Here is a 14,715-nt window from a genome sequence, read left to right as displayed (position 1 = left end):
TTTCTTGCAAATAGTAACGTACTCTTGCTATATTTGGCTGTTCAAATTAAACTTTGACCAATAAATAATTCAAAAAGAAAAAAAAAAATTGTTAGTGATATACTAGGTAGAAATTTTCGGAACCACCTTAGACTTGGCAACCTTTGTTTAGTTTCCTTAAATTTTATGTGGTGTTTAATACCTCGTGAACTTGAAATTTAATAGTTTTGACCCTCCTAGATACTGATGTGGTAAAGAGTGTGAATACACTCTCTTTTAGAAATGTGGGAGAGAAGAAAAATCGAAAATTAGCTTCCAAATATGGTATTTTTTAAATATTAATTATCACTAATCAAATATAATGATTTATTTATTTCAATTGTAATTCTCTTTATCTTTTTTTAATATATATTGCATATTTTTTCGCAATTATATTTTTGTATAAACATAATGAATATATATTTCAACTATGTATTCTTATCTTTTTTTATTGGTCCAAATCTACAAAAGTTAGTTGAACTCTATTTATTTTATTTAAATAAAAAGAAGATTTTGCTAAAGTAACGAAGTTAAAATGGTATATTTTCTAAAAAAAAAAAGCTGTATATTTTTATTTTTATTTTTATTTTCATGTAATAACTATTTATTTAAATGGTATATCCCTTTCATAAGTAAGTTTTTCTTCAAAGAACTTTTCTAGCTGTCCGACTGTTAATTGTCCAAATAGTACTGTACTACTTTTTTTGGGTGGGGCTCTGAGCAATTGCCTTTTTCACATTATGGAGTATTATATTGTCATTCCACTCAACCAAAACCAAAAGTCACGTGGCTTAGTTCAAATATTTCTGCTGTATATGCCTCCCCTTCCCCCAAAGCTTTAGTTGTTTTCCATTAAAATATGTGCCTCTTCTCCCACTATCTTCACCTCCTCTCAGTACCCACAGCCCCCTTTTCCTGAAACCCTGGCCTCTCTCAGCCTTACTATTCTTGTAAGTTCTAACTTTTTCTTTCTTCTTTAGTTTATGCAAAATCTTTGTCTAATTAGGATACCCTTCTATTACTATATTCACTTCAACTATGTTCGATGGTTTCTGTTTCAGACACTAGTCAGTAGTCTTTGCTCTTTTATAGCTGTTCCCCCACTTCCCTTTTCTTGTTTTGTAGCAACTGAGGTCTGGAGGTTCTTTTATCATTTTCTGTTTTTATGGGTACAAACCAGATTTTAATTTTACTGTCGTAAACTCATGATTCTATTGGATAATCCCAAAAAGATTGCATCTTTGCTAAAAATATTTGTTGCCTTGTTGTTCTAATATCATCAACTGGATCATATTTTTTTTTTTTTTGTGTGTGCTGAATCTTGGGCGATTTAGATATTGATGAACAAGAGTACCTCTGTGTGCCTGTTTTTATCAAAAGTTGGTTTGGTTTGGTGAAAGCTTTGAATCTGTAGTGTCATGGTAATACTTTTGTACTTAAAGTTAGTACCTGCAAATATTCACTTCTCTTCATTATTGCAATGTGTGATTCTTTCAATAATCATAAATGCTACACCTAAGTGAAAGGTGCACATTTATTGTCAAATTGAACTATGAATGATCAAGACACATGTGTCTCCCTTGTCTGTTCCTCTCTGTTTTGTTCAGGTGTTTGATGTTTAACTTGGGGTGGAATGGATGCAAATGGTAAGGCTGCAAAGTTTAGTGGAGAAATAAGCATGTCAGAGAACAAGAAAAACCCCAGTGATGAAGTGGTTGTCATGATCTCTGGAGATCATAAGGATTCTAAAAGTCCTGTTGCACCAAAACCAACAGTCCTAGTCAGTGATTCCTCACCTGAAATTGCCAGGTATAGTCCAAGCCCAAGCCCCAACAAACCACCCAAAATCCCCACCACTGAAACTCTCACTCGACGAAAATCCCTTGCAAGATGTACGTATTCAAAACCCAAATCAAGATTCGGCGAACAATCTGTACCTATTGATGCTAACATGTTTAATGAACAAGCTGCTGAGCCAAGTGCAAGTTCCCCCAATAGGAATGTATCCAACCATGCTTCTCCTACTGCTAAAATGGGTTCCAGTAATACATTTGAAGAGATTACGAGAGCAGTATCTATATCAGTAACCCCAAGAACACCATTAATGGCATCACCAGGTGGTTTTGGAGGAGTGGATGAAGATGAGGAGATATATAAGAAAGTGAGCTCAAGGAATAGGTTGAAGTATAACAGAGTTAAAGCAAAAGTTCTGATTGAATGGCTGCTGTTTCTTTTCCTTTTAGGATGTTTACTTGCTAGCTTATTGGTAAAGAAGTTCCAAAATTGGAAGCTTTGGGATTTGAGGATCTGGAAATGGATTGTCCTTGTTATGGTGACCTTTAGTGGCATGCTGGTTACTAAGTGGTTTATACATTTTGTTGCCTTGTTGATAGAATTGAACTTTTTGTTGAGGAAGAAGGTGTTGTATTTTGTCTTTGGTTTAAAGAAAAGTGTTCAAGTTTGCATTTGGTTTAGCTTGGTTCTTCTCACATGGGTTCTGCTCTTCTCAAACGAGGAACGGTCGCGTACCGCTGAGAAGGTTACTAATTTTATTACCTGGACTATTACAGCTTTGCTTATTGGTGCATTCTTGTGGCTCTTGAAGACTTTGCTGCTAAAGATTTTGGCTGCCTCTTTCCACGTAAACACATTCTTTGACCGGATTCAAGAGTCAATTTTTCATCAGTATATTCTACTCACCCTATCCGGACTCCCAGTTATGGAGTCTGCTCAGATGTTGGGGAGATCAAACAGTGCTGCCAGTCAATTTAGTTTCCGCAGAACAAAGAAGGGAAAAGATGGGAAGGAAAAGAAAGAAAAGGCAGTGATTGATATCAATAAACTTCATCAGATGAAGCGAGAAAAGGTCTCTGCATGGACCATGAAAACGTTAATTGATGTAATATCTAACTCAGGACTTTCCACTATCTCTGGCTCGCTCGGTGAGAATGACTATGATGCAGGTGGTGAGCAAGCAGATAAGGAGATCAACAATGAGGAGGAAGCAATTGCTGCTGCCTATCACATTTTCAGGAATGTTGCATCGCCCGGTTCCAGGTAAGAAAACACTGGCATTTTAAACATTACTTTTGATGTTTAATTTTGTCACATTTCGACTAGATATCCTGTAGCATTCTTTGTTGTAGTGTTATCTCTCTTGATTCACATTCCTTTTTTTGGATGTCTAGGTACATTGATGAGTATGACCTTAGGAGATTCTTGATTAAAGAAGAGGTCGATATTGTGTTCCCCATGATAGATGTGGCAGAAACTGGACAGATTGATAGGAAATCATTGACGGAATGGGTGGTATGCTCACAATTTACTCATTTTCCTGGATTATGCCTGGCAAACTGATGTAAAAGAATCTAAATCAAATTTGGTTACCAGATGCTCCATGCTCACATTGTTAGAGGTTGGAATAACTTTAGGCATGATTTAAACTAGATCCATTTCATCTGATATTTAATTGCCAACATGATGCAGAATATTGGGATCTAGAAAATAAAAATAATTCTAGACATTTTTCTGGTGATTAAGGGAGCACAATTAGAGCTTTCCTTCTGAGACAGTGAAATGAGTATCTTCGGTATATCAATCGTTTGTCCTTTTTGGCGTATCAGGTTAAGGTTTATCAAGGACGAAGAGCTCTATCGCATGCTTTGAATGATACAAAAACTGCTGTGAAGCAATTGAACAAGGTCGTGACGTGCATTCTGGTTGTCATAATAATCGTCATTTGGCTCCTTTTGGTGGGGATAGCGACTACGAAAGTGATTGTCTTTCTGTCGTCACAACTCGTGGTAGCTGCTTTTATTTTTGGGAATACTTGCAAGACTATATTTGAAGCTATTATATTCGTATTTGTGATGCATCCTTTTGATGTTGGTGATCGATGTGTCATTGATGGTGTTCAGGTAATGGTAATGTCCGCTAATTGCTTCTTCTAGCTGTTTTGCATTTTTCTTTATTGATTCACACTTTTATCTTGCAAATTGCAGATGATTGTTGAAGAAATGAATATCCTGACCACAGTATTCTTGTGGTTTGATAACGAAAAGATATACTACCCAAATTCAGTTTTGGCCGTCAAACCAATCAGCAATTTCTACAGAAGTCCTGATATGGGTGATGGCTTTGAGTTTTCCGTTGATTACAAGACACCTGTGGAAAAGATAGGAGCTCTAAAAGAGAAAACAAAGAAGTAAGTAGAAAATTCTTTCATCTTTTTCCTGTATTTGTAGTAAATTATCCCTTGAAAGTTATTACTAGGACCAAAGCACAGCATTCATAATTAAAGATATGACTTCTGCAGCAATTTGTAAGATACTTCTTGATACGGCTTTAGTGAATCCAAAAGTTAAAGTTAGTCTAGCTAGAATCTGAAAATTAACTGTTGAACATTCATCTAAAACCTTAGCTTTCTCGAAATGTTGAAAGCTGGGGTTTATTATGACAACTAGGGGCCTGTCCAAGCCCTGAGCCTAACTTAGTGCAGTTGGATACTTGGATCCTACATATGTCCAATTCCTCCCTATGGGTCTATTCCGTAGCAAAATTTATGAAGTACTAAAAAGCTTCAGTTGATAATTGAATCTTAATTCCTATTGTCTAACTTAATGTTTGAAATGATTTTTTACATATATTGTTATTATTCACTAGTTTGCGCAGAAATTATAATGCATAAACTGTATGAAATTTCGGAAAAATGACGTCATGCATAACATATACACCATAGCACGCCAGGTAAGGACCTTCAACTTAAGCCAAGACCATATTCTCCATGCCCGTGATTTAGCTCAGTCGTACTTGAACAACGAACGAGCCAGGCAATTGCCGATCCCTAATTGGTGACATGCACTTGTGGTATAGGGTCTAATGGAATGTTGATACAATTAATAGGTTGTAGTTGGAAGAGACAATGAAAAAATAACTTGCACATGTTTCTTTTCTTTGTGGCAATTTTTAGGAGTGTTTAACGTTGGACACATTTCTTTTCTTTGAGGCAAGCATATTTGTCTGAAGAAACAAATCCATGATATGGCTCTTGTATATTTTCCGAGATTCCCAACCGCAAAGGATCTGAATGAAACTAAAGCACATAGGGAAACTGAGAAAGATGAGGGCTTTTTTCCTCCCCGATGGTGGTGGTTTGGGCTGAGGGAAGGGTTTTTTGGCATAAAGGTTGATGCACAACATGTGATATCTGGAGCATAATCTATATCTTGTTATATCTTTAATAGATAGTCTTTAATGTCGCTTGTGCAACTTGGTCGAGAGAGATAAGGGTAGATGTTAATGCCTTGCACATGCTTAGTAGGATTCTTTCTGATTACTGAAACACCTTGAATTTAAAGTTTGGCTTAGGCTTTATTCTCCAACAAATACCATGAATTTAGAATTTGAGCTTAGGCTTTATTCTCCAAGAGCATGTCAGTTTTAAAGCACGAGTTGTCAACCAGTATTCTTCTCATGGAAAAACTGATTAACCTGTTCAAAGACAACACAAACTCTCTAACCACTTGATGGCAGATAAGGATATCTTATGTATAAGGTCTGCCCTATACCTTGTAATATCAATCATTTTTCACTCAAGTTTTTGATTTTTCACCTTTCTTGTTGTTGAATTATCAGGTACTTAGAGAGAACTCCCCAGTATTGGCATCCTAATCACAGTGTGGTGGTGAAGGAGATTGAAAACATGAACAAAATAAAAATGGCACTCTATTTCAATCATACTATGAACTTTCAAAACTTTGGTGAAAAGAATAGACGGAGAACTGAGTTGATCCTCGAAATGAAGAAAATGTTTGACGAGCTTAACATAAAATATGATCTTCTTCCCCAGGAAGTTCATCTTCTCGATCAAAGAGCAGTAAGTGGGAACACTAGATGATCTTTATCTTCAAGTTCACAAATACCAGTTATTTAAGTAGCTAGTGTTGCTTTCACTGCAATAGTTTTTTTTTTTGGTTGATGAAGTTTAACACCCGATTCTGCAATACCGGAAGTGTTGTGTATTACATTAAACAATATTTGTAACATAAAAGTTTCATCTGCTAAAATTGTGTGGAAGTGAGTACAGTTTCTATTTGGAGGATCTTAGTAACATTGTTTTTCAAGGGTCTTTAAAGGAAGTTATGCTTGTTTGTCGTCACAATTTGTGCAAGAAATGGTTATTTGTGATGTTATAATTGTAGATATGTGATTTTTGACCCTCCCCAAGATTTTTTCATATTTAGCACCTAAATATTTAATTTAGGCCTAATACAGCTATTTCAACTCATTTTTACTCTTTTACTTTATTTTATTACAAGAAAGTGAAAAATATAAAAAGATAGGTTCATTAATGTTTTGTAGTCATGTTAAATCTTGAAAAATACCAAAAATAGTTTTGTTTTAACGGCCAGCCTTATTTTAATGGTTATTTCACTTAAGTAGGATTAATTAATAAATGAGATCGTATTTTAGGCTCGTTCGCGAAAAGAATAAAAATTTGGGCTTGAACAATTCATTTTTAGACCTAATCCATAATTTTTAATCCCATAATTCTTAAGCTCATATCCCTAACCTAATTCCTGCTACTATATAATACTAGTACCTACACCCTAAACACAAAGAAAAGAAGAAAAAAATCCGCCGTTTTGCTCAAAATAGACAGCTCACGATCTCATCTTCTGAAAAAAGTTAACCAAAAACCTTGAAGACCTAAGGCTGTTAGGAGCTAAAAATACAGAAAAAGACCGAAGAAAAGCCAAAGAATATAAAAGAGAAGGGACCAAAAGCTGGGGCAGATTTTCAACGAAAAGGAGACCACAAAACCAACGCCGAAACACCGACAAAATCAGAAAGATCGAACCTAGAGGAAAAGGCTGAATCAACGCCAATTCTTTTTTTCTTTTTTTAGGGATTTGAAAAACAATTCAACTACAATCCCAAATCCATCTCCTTCTCCTCTCATTATTCTTTACTCTCTTTGAACTGCTTTAATTCTCCATTAGATGAAAATAGCGGCTGAGAGTGTCTCGTTTGGTGGCCGCCTGCGAAGCTGTTGGGAAAAGGTAAGGAGGTCGTTTGAAGTTGGTTCGCAGTTTCGGCCGCCGTTGAGGTCCGTTCGAGGTTCCGGTGTTGCTAGTTTCTTGTTCGAGCTTCGTTCCGATAGGCGGGTTTGTTTGGCTCGGACAGATGTAAGTTTTTCAACTCCGAATTCATTTAATACGAAGGTCCCATTTTTTGCCTTCTCGCTATGTTGGCTTTGGATATCATTTTGTTTCTGTCCATTACAAATTGTCTGCTGAACTTCACCGTAGATCCGCTCTTAAATGCTATATACTTTGTCATATTTTTTTTTATTAATTCTACTTTATCCTTAGTTTTGTCTACATCTGTGAGTAGATACAGTAGTAAAGAATACTAATTTTATGCGTCAATTTTAAAATTATTAGATAATAAAAAATGATGAAGAACCATGGTGGGATGCATGTGGACGGGTTTAGAGTTGGGATGTGAGTGACCTGGAAATATAGCGTTTGGATCTCGATTTAAATTTGGAAGATTCATATCCTATGATAATTCTTGGCTTCATTTGTTGGGATGTAGGATGTTTGGTATAGAAAATTTTTCGTTTGTATTTGTTGGCCTTGCAATAATCTCAAAGTTTAGGGAATAACTCATGAATATCGTAGCTTATTTTTGGCACGATTAATAAACCATCTAATTATGGGTACGATTTCCGTGACATAGTTATGATGCTTAATTTTCCAAATTTGAGGGTGCATCTCATGTGACCCGATTATTACAACTTCGAATAATAAGATCTTTTAAAATGAATTGAGGCGTGTCATGCCAAATAAAACCCCTAAGCTCATGACCCTCACAAAACTAGTTAGCCTTTATAGGAAACTTGAGGTGTGTCATTTCAGTAAATAACTCATGGCACTCGTATAATTGTTTTAACTCTTAAAATTGGGGTGTGTCATCAATTACATCGGTGACTTGAGACACCAAAAAATTATCCCAAGTGGCGACTCTGAATTTTAAATAAAATAATCTCGTTTCGATTTTCACTTTAAGTTGAAAAAAACTCCCTTATACTCCCTTCCGGGAGGTGTAGGTAAAAAAGAGGTGTGACAATAATGTCGGAAAATCTTGTGTGGTTAGAGTGTTTTACGGGCAGAGGAGTTACAGGGCCATCTATTCTTGTGGGTAAGGCAAAGGACTATAAATCCTTTTCTTCCCTGTTCAAAACATTCTCCAAAAAGATAAATTTATTCTCCTGTTTCTTTCTTCGATGATCGACCATTATTTATGACTAGAGAACACTTTACAAAATGTGCTTTGATGGTGAGTGAGATTTTTGAAATTCAATTAGAAAAATATTGGGAGGGTAAGATATAGGGTTCTCTTGTGAGTGTAAATTCTAATTCGAGGAGTCAAAGTGGAAATTGTTTTCACAACCTCCTAGTTTAAAGACTAGACTTCGACAAGCATCAAGTGCATTTAGTTGTCTTACATGAGACTTGGGGTATTTTTCACTTATGACATGACACTTTTTCTTATTTATTCTGTTTGTTCAGACATGATTTCATTATTACCTATTGTTCTTTTTTTCTTACCACTTAGAGAGGTGTCACGTTGATTCGATGTTCCTCTGAATATAATCATATTCGTCTAGAAAAATAGGATATGGAAAAGAAAATTTATAAAGGAGAGAACCTTTGTATCTTCTTATTTCTCTTTTCAAAATTCATTTGCTTGCAACATTTTGAGTGGACAAATAATTCTAAATATTGATTTTTTAATATTATTACTAAATTACAATTAGGGGTCAAGTAATCTTGAAAGTGGAATTGAGAATTGTCGTTGCCTGAAATCTTTTCGCTCTCTTACCAAATTTCTATCTAAATCAGATTACAAATTTATAGAAAAAATTATATTGCTATTTCATGAAGCAATCCACATCAAGATAATATGAAAGTCAATAAAGATATCGCCAATACCCCTTTTGTAATCATCAAACAAAAGATTAAAACATAAAGACCTAATAAACACAAAAATGCTGCAAATAGCCCTTAATATCAACTCACATGTCAAGTAAAGTTTAACTAAATATTCACCCATTTGCCTTCAACTATATTAGAATATGATTTGTAGAAATTGTATGACTGTCCCTCATTGATTGTCCATGTATTACCTTATCAAGAATTGCATCTACTACATTTTGTACTAATTTCTCTTGGCGTAGATTTGCTTATTTTGTTAATAGATTGGTAAAAATCATGTTTATTATTTAAAGACCTAATAAAAAAGATAGAAATGACACCGTGTAGCCACTTTAAAGGGTTGCTCAGTGCGTCCTGAATTCAATTTTCTAGTTCAAATTTTTTGGGATAAAATGTCCTAAATTGTCCCGAAGTTGAGATTCTTAGTTTAAAATTTCAGGACAAAATAAGTACTGGCTAATCTCTAAATAACATCTCTAAGATTGGCTGTTTATACCCCTACCCCCCATAAAAAAGTGGGACTCAAACAACATGGAAATAAATGTCCTCTTGCAAGCTTGATATGTAAATTTAAGACAACTTAATCAAAAATTAGAATCAAATTAGTTGTAATTCTGGCTTGTAGGACTTTTAATTCCATGGGATGGAGATAGTTCAAAATGATTGATGTTTTATACTTCAATACCACACAAGAGAGGGGAGATGAGTGATTTGTGTGGTGTCCAATTTTCACGTGCACTGGATTATAGAAGGACCTAATTCTTCTATGCGTTCCTTAATCTACTGTTGCGGAATAAGTAATATAAAAAGTAAAGAACATACGTATTTTTATATGGAAAATACCTGGTTCAAAAGGTAAAAAAATCACGACCTACTTTCCAGTAGGATCTTCCCCAACACTTCACTACAATTCTGAACCAAACAACAAAGTTTACAAACTCTTACAAATCTAAGGATTAACTCTAACCTTTGTAGCAACCAGCCACAGGCTGTTGTGATTGGTTCAATTTAACTCTAACTTGAACAATACAACTCAAGTACCTAGTACAAATGCTTCTAAGAAAAGTTAAAAGGTACAACTCAAAAGCTCCTACTACAATTGAACTAGAATAAAAGACAGACATATGTAACTTGTTCTTCAATCTAGTTCATGTAGCTTCAGGTTCGCACTCTTGAAACTCACAGGAATTGCTCACAAGATGCCTTGGAATTTTGCTCTCAATTCTTGCTTAACTTCAGTATGTGCCCGTGACCTATAAAAGAGAACAAGAATAATATTTATAGAGTTAGTAGGATTATATTAACTAGAAACCTGATACTTTAATCTTCCTTAGTGGAAGAGTTGTGGTTATCTTCAACTTATAACTCTTTCCTTATCTTGGATAGAGTTCACTTTAAGTAAGGATTCATTCTCATTATCAAATATGCAATCTTTTCGTTGAGGGATTATCAGAAATAACCACTTATGCCTATCCCTTGTACGTGCATGCCTTTTGCTTAAATCTGACTATAACCTGTGTATAGTATCCATGAACCTGATTCATGCATGTGTTCCTTTGTCAATCATCAAAATCAAAGTCGCTTAAGTCAATAAATTCCCTCATTTTGATGATGACAAACTTTGTGCTTTCTAGAAGCATGGAACCTGCTTCAACTTAGCTCAACATCAAACACAATGTCACAAGACTTTCCATTTTAAAAGTCACAAATCATCAAGGACCAAGTTCATTGGGTTATAAATATCACAGTTCAAAGCAAAAGCACACCTTGTCTTTCCCTTTTTGGCATCATCGAAAAGTTGTATAATTTACCAAGTAACTAAATTTTAACAGATATCACTCATGGCAACTGGGCTACTTTAAATGCGATTATGGATTTATTTTTTTCTTTTTCAATCTAGGGATATTAGCCATCTAAGAAATATCAACAAACAATTAGAGCAAAAGTAGCGAATTTCATTGATTGATAAGATCCTATACCATAAAGTATAAGAAGAAATAAAGACATAGAACCATGAGAAAAAAATAGAGAAATTCCATTTGGGTTACTGGTTACAAACTGGTCTAGGAAGAGTTTAGGACTGGGAAGGACCAGGTTCTTGGTTCTTAGCTTGAAGCAGTTTCAGCATATATTGAAGAATGCCCTCATGCTTCTCTTTCTCCTTTGCCAGCTCAGACTTGAGAGAGTCTCTCTCAGCTTCCACTTTAGCCAACTGTGTCTTTAGCCTTTTTATTTCAGCATCCTTAGCCCCTCTCTATATCTCCAATGCTCTAACCTTGATGTTCTTAGGTACTCTCTTGGATGAACCAGGTTCTTTGCGCGTAGTTTGGACTTGGTAGTCATAATCAGTCAAAGTATCGGCCCCAAAGTAGTCTTTGTCATCAAAGCTCATTGTCACTCTTGTCTCCTCACTATTGACTTTTCCATTATCAATCTTACAGGTGGCAAATATTCTACAATATCAGCCCTGGCCAACCTTATTTTCAACTGAAGGACCATGTCCTTCCAATCTTGTAACTCTAATTTTTCCTGCAGCAGTAATCCAACATCAACAATCTTTGACCTCTTTGAGTGGTATTTCTTAGATTACTATTGCTTATTAAGTAATATGATATTTATAATCCATCGACATGATGGGTTTCATTTGATTCTCTTTGGGATGATAAATGACCTACTTAGCTCAGTGGTTAAAGTACTACTTTCATACGGTGGGAGTCATTGGATCAAATCCAATAGTAGGTAAAACTTATTAGATACCATCCATTCTTCCTCCATTAAGGAGCCTTCCCTTCAAAATGGTTCTTTTCTAGAACTTCACCAACTTATCCTTTTCTTCATCAGTCTCCTCTTCTTCACTTTCTTCCTCCACTACTTGAACTTTCATTGATTTTCTTGCCAACCTAGTTCATTTGGACAACACATAGTTTTTTGCCTCAACAGACTTTTCTGGAGGCTTTTCTTAGATGTCTTTCTTTTCTTAGCACTGGGAGTGACAACCAGTTCCTCTGTTTCATCTCCATCATGAAGGACCAGGTCCATCTTTTCAATCTCAATTGCCCTCGCTCTGCTTCTTCTGGCTCCTTGTAATTCTTTCTCTTGTGAGATGAGTCTCTACAGGGATATAAGAGGCAACCTTTTTCTTCTTGCCACCCATAGCCTTTCCAGAGAGTTTTACACTTTTACTCTAACACTCTTCTTCTTCTTGGGATTGTAACTGTCTGACACAATCTGCAACAGATCATGGAGGAGTTCCTTTCTAGATGGAACATGTTCTTGGAATCTTTTCCCTAACCTAACCAGCCCTTCTGCTGCAACAGTTTCCTCAGAACTACTACTTCCTTCTCTTCCAATCCTCTCTTCCTCTTCATCACTCTCCTCACTCCACAACACCTTTGTCCCTATTTCTTCTGTCAAACCAACAAGAGTGGGTGAAGAAGATCCAACCACTTCTTTTGTCCCTTTCCCCTCGTATCTACTTCAACACCCTCACTCTTTTTTTTAAATTTTATTTTTACCACTAATTTTTTCATACCCAACAGTTTCTACATCAATAATCGAACCAACCAACACAAACCTATTTTCAAGATTTTCAGCAATTTCAGAAGCATCTTCAGAAGTTTTCAACCAGAAGTTACCTGTTCAGTTTCAGATAAAACTGATTCTTCCCCCTCAATCGCATACTTAAAGGACTCATAAGATTTTTGAATTTCTTATGCTTGGCTAGCCTTCAATTTCTCATTTAGCTTCTTGGCATGTTCTCTACTTGCCACTGTATTGCATGCAAACATCTTGACATGTTTTTTCTTGGGGGTTTGGGTGATTAAAGGTGTGGGTGAAGGTTCTTTAGGTGGTGAAGAAAGATTCTCAGAATTCTTGGGTTTTCATATATGTTTGCCATTTGATCAGTTTGGATGATTGAGAGAATTTGAGAGAGTTGGGGTTTTTGGTGTTTTGGTGGATTTGGTGTGAAGAAAAGGGTAAAGGCAAATCAATTTAAAGAGGGAAGAGATGGAGTGTATAACGACAACTTTGGAGGTTAGAAGTCTTTTCATCTTGGGAGTGTAAGTTTGAAGAGATGCCGGACTCTTTCCCAAAAATCTCGGCAATTATAGAGCGTGAGTCTCTTGGTTAAATTGGTTTGCTTATAACTGATTGGTTTAAAAAGGAGATTGGGATAAAGTGCGACTCTTTTCAGATTATGTTCCATATGCAGTTATTTCAAATTATGCGAAGTGTAAAATACATATCTTATAAGTTCGATGAACCAGGTTCTTCCCTGAAAGTTCTCTTGTGTAAGATTATTTTTTTTCCAAGAAAGTAAGGGTAATATCATTAGACATTAGTGAGACATTTTAGCGCATGACACAAGAGTATATTAATAAAAGTATGAAACTGAGCAATATCTAATCTAATTATTTACAAAATTTACAAATTTACAAATTATTAACCAATCGTTGTGGTAGAACCGATTTCTTTTAGGTGATTTTAATCATCCTCGTACAACCCCGTGAATTTTCATAATTAATTCGGGTTAATTTTAAGCTTAAGGATGTAATTTAATTAAACCCAACCTACATGGAACTTGGAATGCTTGAGAATAACTATTTTATCAAAGATTGAGTATTGGATTAATGGTAACTATAAAGACCATTAAACTCTTAGAAAAATATTTATGTGTCAAGCCCCAAAAGCTAAGGTGGGGGCATGATTGGCACCCGATCCAAGCAACCTGTCGAGTAACCCCTTAATTAAGTTGTACTAATCATGAAAACTGAAGTAACCCAAAATGATGTCATGACATATTTATTAAAAAAAAATAAAAAATAAAATTCAAACTGAGAGTTAAGTCATAGATCTCAATAAAATACCCAACTGAGAATAAAAATTATACAATACCCACTAAATTAAGTCATGAGACTTCGAGAATACTGAATATTTATGTCCTTCGGACATACCCCAAATGCTAAAATAATATAAATAAATACTAAAATTTGAGTCCGCACCGAGAAGAAAAGCAGGAAAAGACTGAGCTGAAATCTAATCCTATCCTGTAGTGCCGGAACGTGATCAGTATTATCTGCATCCATAAAAAGCGAAAACAGGCCCTCACGGGCTAAGTATTATGACAGGGTACCCATCAAGTCTCATAGGCTACCTCCTAAGAAGGAGGAGGGGACCTTCTGGGATAAACATAACAAAAAGAAAAGATATCCACGTAAAACATGTAAGAAATTTAATGTATGAAATCTGATAAGACTTAAAACTTAAATTGTAAGATGAACATCTAAATAAATAACAAATAACAAAAAAAAAAAAAAAAGAACTTAAGTTAAACATAGTGGCCCTGCGTGCGTAGGATCTTGCAACACGTACGGGGAGTATCGGCCTATCTCCTCAACAAACAATAGCCCCTAGGAGCATGAGATAGCTAACCTTGGCACTGATGACACTCACACAAGGGGAGGTCGGCTAGCTCTCCCTTTTGAATGTGATCACATTAATGCATGAATGAATGTTGAAATTGCATATTAAACTAAATGTAAATATCACAAATAAAGGCACATAAGAAGTAGTAATACACGTAGTAATACACGTAGGCATGTAATTCTGTCACATATAAGTAGTACTGAACAAGGATAGAGTGAGTGTTTGAGTATAAGAAAACGTGGCTTAAATTTATCGAACACATGAAGCA

The 14,715-nt window shown here is 35.4% G+C and overlaps 1 protein-coding gene and 1 long non-coding RNA gene across 3 annotated transcripts in view; both read left to right on the top strand.

Moving 5' to 3' along the window:
- The first annotated feature begins 795 nt into the window (after positions 1–795).
- Positions 796–6,120, top strand: LOC107786503 (mechanosensitive ion channel protein 10). Of its 2 annotated transcripts, none has more exons than XM_075250559.1 (6): positions 796–968; positions 1,626–3,075; positions 3,207–3,327; positions 3,642–3,935; positions 4,020–4,222; positions 5,653–6,120. In XM_075250559.1, the coding sequence occupies exons 2-6, from the start codon at positions 1,652–1,654 to the stop codon at positions 5,912–5,914; spliced, it is 2,304 nt and encodes a 767-aa protein (XP_075106660.1). In that variant the 5' UTR covers positions 796–968; positions 1,626–1,651; the 3' UTR covers positions 5,915–6,120. The 2 variants fall into 2 exon arrangements, with proteins under 2 accessions (XP_075106660.1, XP_075106658.1); XM_075250557.1 differs by having other exon boundaries at positions 3,642–3,941.
- Positions 6,121–6,590: 470 nt separating this feature from the next.
- Positions 6,591–14,715, top strand: part of LOC142179603 (uncharacterized) — a 31,677-nt gene continuing 23,552 nt past the window's right edge. The window contains exon 1 of the long non-coding RNA XR_012708153.1: positions 6,591–7,205. This is a non-coding gene — a long non-coding RNA (uncharacterized LOC142179603). The remainder of the gene's footprint in view (positions 7,206–14,715) is intronic.

The sequence above is a fragment of the Nicotiana tabacum genome, chromosome 1 (assembly GCF_000715075.1).
Source record: "Nicotiana tabacum cultivar K326 chromosome 1, ASM71507v2, whole genome shotgun sequence".
NCBI classification, from domain to species: domain Eukaryota; kingdom Viridiplantae; phylum Streptophyta; class Magnoliopsida; order Solanales; family Solanaceae; genus Nicotiana; species Nicotiana tabacum.
The sequence above is the reverse complement of the archived record's forward strand: the minus strand, read 5'-3'. Positions and strand labels throughout refer to the sequence as shown.

What these genes read in the sequence shown, in the direction of transcription:
- LOC107786503 (XM_075250557.1), top strand. Translation starts at nt 1,652, where the DNA reads ATGGATGCAAATGGTAAGGCTGCAAAGTTTAGTGGAGAAATAAGCATG. An exon ending in GTTGCATCGCCCGGTTCCAG is followed by an intron (nt 3,076 to 3,206) that starts GTAAGAAAACAC and finishes TTGGATGTCTAG; the next exon opens with GTACATTGATGAGTATGACC. An exon ending in TTGATGGTGTTCAGGTAATG is followed by an intron (nt 3,942 to 4,019) that starts GTAATGTCCGCT and finishes TGCAAATTGCAG; the next exon opens with ATGATTGTTGAAGAAATGAA.